The sequence below is a fragment of the Cygnus olor genome, chromosome 18 (genome assembly GCF_009769625.2).
Source record: "Cygnus olor isolate bCygOlo1 chromosome 18, bCygOlo1.pri.v2, whole genome shotgun sequence".
In the NCBI taxonomy this organism is placed as follows: Eukaryota; Metazoa; Chordata; class Aves; order Anseriformes; family Anatidae; genus Cygnus; species Cygnus olor.
Window position 1 is genome coordinate 8952715 of NC_049186.1, and position 7951 is coordinate 8960665.

At 39.1% G+C, this 7951-nt stretch overlaps 1 protein-coding gene across 2 annotated transcripts; it reads right to left on the reverse strand.

Annotated features, from left to right (window-relative positions):
* Positions 1–1176: 1176 nt before the first annotated feature.
* On the reverse strand, positions 1177–7921 carry C18H17orf75 (chromosome 18 C17orf75 homolog). Of its 2 annotated transcripts, XM_040530862.1 has the most exons (11): positions 7370–7921; positions 7025–7105; positions 6439–6564; positions 5865–6005; positions 5602–5659; positions 4812–4931; positions 4126–4190; positions 3869–4005; positions 3288–3391; positions 2447–2688; positions 1177–1380 (listed from the first exon to the last, which is right to left on the reverse strand). In XM_040530862.1, the coding sequence occupies exons 1-10, from the start codon at positions 7498–7500 to the stop codon at positions 2479–2481; spliced, it is 1173 nt and encodes a 390-aa protein (XP_040386796.1). In that variant the 5' UTR covers positions 7501–7921; the 3' UTR covers positions 1177–1380; positions 2447–2478. The 2 variants fall into 2 exon arrangements, with proteins under 2 accessions (XP_040386796.1, XP_040386795.1); XM_040530861.1 differs by having other exon boundaries at positions 1177–2688.
* Positions 7922–7951: the final 30 nt, after the last annotated feature.

The following is a 7951-nucleotide window of genomic DNA, read 5'->3' on the forward strand; positions in this document are numbered from 1 at the left end:
TAACACAAGTCTGGTTTGCTGCTCCCCATCCCCTGCCCCAAGGGTTTTAAATCAAATCCTAAAAACTGCAGTATAAATCTTACAGGTTTGAAAATTAAGCAAAATAGCAAAGTCACTTTAAAGCTGATAAAAGCAAAGTGATGGTAGAACAAAGGCTGCAGAAAGAAGTTACATTTTTCATGCCAGCCACCTTCAGTGCTAGCAAAATTCAGCAAAAGCAATTCGCAACAGAAAAAGCTGTTACTGCAGCTTTCCAGTTATAGTCTTTTTACAAGAGCGTGTAAATTCAGTGGGACTGATACTGATCAACTCATTACCTTGTAGAGGAGAAGCCTGAACTACATTAAGGAAAGTTTTATAGGTGAAGGTTAAAAATATCTGGATTTTAAAGTAATATGTGATCACTGATATAGCAAATAAAACAAAAATCCAATTTAAGTAAGTGTAGTACAGGTTACAGGATAATAAGATAACTCAGGTTGTAAAGGACCTCACCAGCTCTCTAGTCCAACCTCCTGCTCATGAGGACAAAGGTTGTTCGGCACTTCATCCAGTTTGTTCATGAAAACCTCCAGGGATGAAGACTACATTAAGTGTTGCTGGTTGCAGCTCAGGAAAGGCTTATCACCACCTTGCTGTGACTGACTTATGCTTTTGTAATATTAAAGCTATCACATGTAATATCTGGCCTCGTAGGGTTCTGTGGCCTAACCTTCCTCTCAGCTGGAGGCAGAAGGACAGGACAGTATGAGTAGGATGATTTCTTATGCTACTGCCAGATTCCAGCTACCTAATTTTTGGGCTTTTTTTTTTGAGCACTGAACTCCTGATCAGGCAAAATACTAAATGATCAGTGCTCCAACTTTGCTAAAAACGTGTAAGAGCAGTAGACAGTGACGTTTTATTGAGAGGTATTGTTTCACTCATTCATTAATACCCTGAAGTAAAACATTATTACTCCTCAAGGCTGATACAGATGAGAGTAAATTTTTTTCAAATACTTTTATTTTCTTCTCTGACCTTCCCATATATGTTACGTGTCACCACTGCTGTCACTATGACAGTTGCAGACTCCTGCACATTACACTAGCAACTCCCCTCCATTGTGTGAATGAAGTATTTTAAAAGGAGACATCAAGGACAACACTCATGTGTAATTCACTGTAGACGCACTACTAAGGATTTGAATACCTTTTATTGTAAGCCTTATTATAGGTCCAACACAGCACCGTCACCGGAAAGCTTTTGACTTATCACAGTATACAGGACTGGCAGAACAAACAAACTTAACTGCATCAGGGGATTGTTATAGTTGGTGTTTCAGGCCTTGAATGGGAGAGTTGTTCAAATGTTCCAAGTTAGGCATTCAAACACCCTCTGCTGCAAAGGAAAGCAATAGGCACTTTTGCTTATATCAGATGGCAGAAATAGTCCTCAATTATATGGTCACCTAGAGACCTTGCTAGTTTTGATTCCATCTGTAGGCAAAGATATTCAAGTATTCTATTGTCTAAATGTCCCATGATGTGGATAAGAATTCATTGCTGAAATACAGTCAAGTGTTTTCAAATCTGAATAATTTGGAAACTTAGTTTACTTCAATTTCTGAAAAAGCTTCTATTAAGTTAATATTGCACCTACAAAATCTTCAGAATTAATTATTCACTACTGGAAAACATGATTATTTTCAATTTGGCAAAATGGGTACTAGGAATGTACAAAGAAGATCTTGATCACAAAAAATGCAAACTAATGAAGAATTTAATTCATCATCTAGCCTGGGAATTTAACATGCCTGACCAGCATATGTATACATCGATAGAAGCACATGCAAACTGATTCCTAAAACTCAGTTCAGTCTTCAGGCAATTCTGTTTCCTATCAATTAACAAGCTCCTTATTTAGTAGGAGAACAAACTGCTGCTTTGAAAATAGAACGTAGAAACTAGCTACAGACTTGTTACCCATGTTCTCATATATGAAGAGACGATGATGAACTCATTTGTTATGATTTATCCAAATGTTTGTGCTTCTTTTTCTATTAAAACTAACCAGATCTTAATGATTAGACATGATAATTTCAAATATATTTAAAAATATCTAGAACACCGAAATGCTCGTGAGCTAAGGAATTTTTCTTTTCCATACAATGACAGTAAAAACAAGTGTCATGACTTCGTCAGAAAAAGAACAAGTCATTTGGAGAATCTGGTAAGCACTGAAAACTATGTGTGAGTTTGTAAGATCTGGTGTAAATCACATTAAAACACATTTACACATTTTAATGTGTAAATCACAATAAAAAAAGCTCATACTGCTTTCTCAAAAAAAAAAAAGTAGCTGAAATTGCAACTTCGGTTTGACTTGGGTAATACTTGTAAATATAAATTAAAATTTCAATAGTGAAACTAAGCTGCAAAGAAGAAATTAATGATTTATACAATACCCTCCAACAAGTGTCGAATAATTTAGATAATTTTAAGCCACTGCTGTTTCTCTCATGAATTCCTCAAGGACAGTCACTACATTTCTGGCTTCTGGCATTTCTGCATGTTCTACTTTAACAATCTTCAAAAGGATGTCTCCACTGCCACAGTTCTTTAAAAACATGTAACACTTGAACAAGGCGTAGTGGTTCATTTCAGCCTGTCGAATAAACCTCTTCAGGTTGTTAATGTCTTGTATAGCCTGGAAAGACAGTTATAGAGAATTTTCTTATCCTTCTACATGGAAAGAAAATAAAAATAAGATTTTTATAATAATATGAAAAGAAAATAGAAAAGTGCAGGAAGAATAGCAGTAGAAGTAAAGAATTTTATATTACTATTCAAGAGTAATGTAAGAATTGAGTAATGTCATTGATGGATATTACCACTATTACTCTAACAATGGAGAAGATGTGGACATTATCGAGTTGCAGTATCAAGCATTTACCTCTTCTATTATGACAGGTCACCTAAGTTAAAAAACTGAATGCATATTACCCAATTATACAATACTGTATGTACAAAGCTCAAACTAACACTATTTTAAGGGAAAAAAAAGTTTTTATTTTAAATAGGAGAAAAGGCCTTTGGAGTACTTGCTGAAGAAACTTTCATGCTGCTTTACATTCTAGTCTTGTCAACTACAGTAAGCCAGTTCTAAAATTAAACTTTAGAGGTAATTAGTCAATGATGTACAGACATTGTAAGCAACCTAAAACTCTTCTTTGGTGCAAAAGCAGTAACCTTGTCCCTCAATAACCCGATGTCTGTTCCAAGTCTTTAACAAATATGAACAGTTACCTTCAATTTAAAGTTTTCCAAAATCTGCTGGAAGAGAAATGGATTTCCACCTTCAGCACCGTTTACAAAAGCATGCATCCAGTCCTCACAAAATCTGTTGCTTCCTGTTATGTGTTCAGGAACACAGAGATGAGCAAAAAGGAAATGGGCTCAACATCGATATATAACTGCATTCACCTTGTTTAAGTGCTCTTGTACATCAACCGGTAATAATATACCTGGGTCAGCAGTTAAGACTTAAGAAAAACAGTACATGTAGAAAAGCAAACAGATACAACGATTATATGAAATTCTGTTCTGATTGTTGAATTCACAGCTTTTTTTTTTTTCTAGTTGGATTTTTTACAAGAATTTTGCAGCTTCCCTGAAGTGTAAAAATCATAGTTTCATGGTCTGCAAACTACCACAGGTTAAAAAAAAATGGTCTGCTACCTCACAGGTAAACAGGTGTTCTAGTTTCCAGACAGAATCCAGACTTTCTGGGCATAAATCTGTGAGCTGCTGAATATCCTCAACTACTTCTAAGGTTAAGGGTTCTCAGCAGCTGAGGGATACAAGGGGGATAACAGCTGTAATCTCACCTGCATTGTGCAGCTGAGGCTGGGGTCCACTACAGTCTATAATCATTGACTTGTGCTGTTCCTCAGTCATGGCAATGCACAAGGAGGTCATTGTGCCTTCCTGAACAAGTCCTTGGAGACTGGCAGCTGCCAGAAACCTGACACAAAAAGCTCTTGTGAACTGCTTGTTTCTATAGTTTCAGAACAGCGAGAACAGGAAGGTGTCATACAAAGAAGCCAAGTTATTCACAGGTACCTTCATCTCAAAGTATCCTTACCTGTTAATGTCTTTTTCTGTTCTTTCATCTGCATTTTTTACTTCCACGGGAGTATAACTCAATGCCTTAAAATGAACAAACAAAAGTTAAAAAGCTAAATGCAACTTGGATATTACTTCTATTGCTATATTGTAGTTACTAGCAATAAGTATGTAACATAGTACTTTTACTGTTTTCAGAATAAGAGTAGAAAGGAAATATTCCATATCATAATCATTGCAGCTGTCTTTGCATTCAGAAGAAATACACTGGTTACACTTTATTAGCTATTCCATCCAAAATCTTCTTAAACTCCTGGGCTAATGCTAGGATTAATTTTATTTTTTGTACCAGGGAATTACATGAAGCATACAGGCCATGTAACAGCCCTTTTGACTCACAGGGCTTATAGCAAGGACAGCTTGCTCAGACCACGTCTAGTTTTCTCACTCTACTTGGACACTACTAAGTAATTCAAAATTAGTTAACTACAAAAATTACAGTTTATTGATTCTTGATGAAAAAAATTGCTAAGCATCCTTAGCAATAAAGCAGGAAAGAAGAACTTGTCCTGAACTTTAAAACAAACGGTGTTCCTTATTTACTCCTGTTTGAGAAAGCAAATGTAAGAAACATTTTAAACACGTTACAGTCACTGAGATGTCTTCTGAACCCTTTTTAGTTACCCAGTTTGAAAATACACTTACAGCATGTAACAAGAAGGCGAGTTTCTCCTGAAAGAGCTGTACTACTCTTTGAATAGGGCATATGGAATTCTCAAACCAGCTTCTCAAATAGGGGTTAACATAGGTCTCCAAGTTTTTTTGCTGTAAAAAGTTGAAACATCAAAGCTTTTAACTACAAATTAGATTTCTACACAAATAGAAGCCTGTTAATAATTTATTAAACCTAAAATATTTGAATATCAAATCCTTTTTCATTTCAAACAATACTAGACTAAAATAATGAGTTTGACATTTAAAGCTACACCTTTTGGAATATAAGCTATGAAGGGTTTCACATTTCAAGAAGTAGAAAAATCTGTAATATATTAGGAGATCTACTGAGCAAAGAGAGTGCACCAGCAGACAGAATGAAACAGTAACTTAAAACACATAGTTTCCGTTAGAAGAATTGTGACAAGACCCACCAATAAAAATCCTTCTTTAATGTTCAGAAGTGGTAAAAATCTAGGTGGACATGGATAACTTTCCTGTAGACCATTATATTTCATTAGTCATTCTTCTCTCTCAAGCTAGCTGCAGGTAACCTTTACGCAATTTATGACTGGCACAAAAAAATCCTTTTTTTTTTTTTTTCTCATTCTAACCTGTGTGGCTGTCAGTACTTTAGACATTCACAATCTCTACAGTGAAGCTAGTATCTATCTCTCCCGGAGCTTTGTCCGTATATAATTCTTCTGTATTGCTTGAGTAATAAATTTGTTTAAAAAGTCATATTCACTACTCAAAAAAAAAAAAAAAAGTTAGACCTTACCTCCACATCAAGGCGTAGCTTGAGACTTTGAACGTATTTGTCCAGCTCAAGTCTGAAAGTATCTTCTTAAGGAAAATAAGATACATCAGCTAAAATCCGTATTTTGCCCTTTCAGGATATGGTTGTTACTGACATTTTCAGTTATGTACTGGAACATATGTACAAACGGGCTCATTTCAAGCAGGAAACGGACAAAAAGAGAACATCGTTTTTACACCATTTCTCTATCCACACAGATAAGGAGCGTAAAAAGGTAAGGATATAGTTCCAGACCTTTCTCTGAGCCACCCAGGAAACAAACCACATATTCTGAAGCATTTATGTCCGATTCCAGTATTGGCGTTTCTAGAAGATTTTCTTGTTTCAAAAGACAGTAATAACAACCAACTTTATATTCTGGTATGCTGTGCAGTAAAAAAAAAAAAATAGTTAAAGGTACGTTCCTTTAAATTAATGTGAAAACTGGACATATGACTTCAGTAAAAATTTTCAAGCCCGGCACAGGTAGCTCTCATAGTCACATACAGAACTATCTTACACCTTCTCTTTTTTCGTTCTACAGTACACTAAGAGTAGTTTAATTGGAAATAGTCATAAATACAGGTAACAGTTTTTAAGTACTCAAGCCATAAATTATTTACTATGGAAGTTTTCTCAAAGCTACCCAGAAAATGAGAAAAGTACCATTTGCCTACAGATGTTATTAACAGCAGCGACAGACTGAGAAAATGTAATTACAACTAAACCTAAGTGCAAAAATAGATAGCAAGGTGTGCAATGCTGACAGTATTTCCTAGAGCTTCTCATTCATAAATAATTTTTAAAGGCATGTTTTACCTCAAATCCACAGATGCTACATTCCCCATCCCTTCAAAAAGGGCTCCTTTAGTCAGACGCTTAGCAATAAAACTACGCAATTCAGTTTCTGCTTCAGTTGGTAAGCTGGTGTCCAGCAAGGTGAGGCTTTAAAAAGCAAGATGAAATCATTAGCAAAAAGCAAACGTAACTGTTTTGTTTCTCTAAACAAGAGCAGAACTACCTGCTTGCAGTCATCACCTGCTTCTAGAAGGGTGAGAGATCACACCACTGTGATCTCTCCCTGGCTTACAGATAACTCTCTGACTTCTGGCCCATCAGAAATGCATTCAGTGGTTTGTCCACTAGACCAGAAGTCTGGAGCTGTGGTGTCAGCAGATGCTGAACTCCTGAGCATCTATGACAAAGTCACTGGCCATCTTCACTTCTGTTTCCGTAGTTGTAACAGAGCAACAACCATATTGCACAGCTTGTTGAAACATAACTTGTCAAATTAAAATTGGTTACAATTTTTAGTTATCTATTATCTACGTGAAAACAACAATATGGCAAAGACATCAAAACGGGATGTAACAGATGATTACGCAGTTCTGCAGATTGGCTTTACCTGAAATCTTCGCTGGAGGGTGTCTCTGCCGCTGCACTGCCGGGACTGCCATCCCCACTGTCTGCTCCCTGCTGTGAAGATCTTAAAATCAAGGAATTCTTATCAGTTTTAATTTTTTACAGCCATAACATACAGGCAGAACAGGCAGTGGGGAAAGGTACTGCCTGGGGGCGTTTTAAAGCGGGAGCAGGAAATGAGGATATTATCAGAGGGAAAAAAAAACAGAACAAAATCTCGTGCAGGAGAGCAAAAAAGCGAAATCGAGCAGCTGGGAACAGACGAGGCCTGGAAACGGCCTCCCCGCGGGGCGGACCAGGCGCGCACCCGCCTCGCAGGGCCCCTCACCTGCGGCTCCGGTAGCCGTAGAGGCTGTGGTAGGTGCTGCCGTGCCGCTCCGGCCGCCGCTCCTCTCCGGCGCCGCCCTCCTCGCTGCTTTCCAGCTCCCGCTCGTCGCCGTCCGGCAGCGCCGGCAGCATCCCGGCCCCCGCCGCCCCTTAGCCGCCGCCCGGCCCCTGCGGCCGCCGCTCCCCGCCCCTGAGGCCGGGCAGGGCGGCGGGGAAGGGGCGGACGGGCGGCCCGCGGGGCTGCGCCTCAGCTCGTCCCGCCCGCCCCGGGAGGCGGTAACGGGCCGCCACCGTTAGAGCAGGGCGGCTTGGGTGGAGCTGCCGCCTGCGGAGCGCTGCGGCTGCTGCGTTAGTGCCATTTATTGAGAAACACGAGGGGAGCGATACGGAACCCGGGCCCGTAAACCTTCATCACGGCCCGAACCGCTACACCGAGCGGTTTAAGAGCGAGCAGCTTTTTGCCCGCTCTGGTTTGACAGAAAAACCCCCAAACCAACAGTTTCTCGCTAACACTAAGTACGGAAACGCGAAACTCCGCCACCGACGCCTCAGCAGAGGCTGAGACAAAATGGCGCCCGCGCTA

What these genes read in the sequence shown, in the direction of transcription:
- C18H17orf75 (XM_040530862.1), bottom strand. Translation starts at nt 7,500, where the DNA reads ATGCTGCCGGCGCTGCCGGACGGCGACGAGCGGGAGCTGGAAAGCAGC. An exon ending in GTAGCATCTGTGGATTTGAG is followed by an intron (nt 6,006 to 6,438) that starts GTAAAACATGCC and finishes TTTACTGCACAG; the next exon opens with CATACCAGAATATAAAGTTG. An exon ending in AGCTACGCCTTGATGTGGAG is followed by an intron (nt 4,932 to 5,601) that starts GTAAGGTCTAAC and finishes AACTTTTTACAG; the next exon opens with CAAAAAAACTTGGAGACCTA.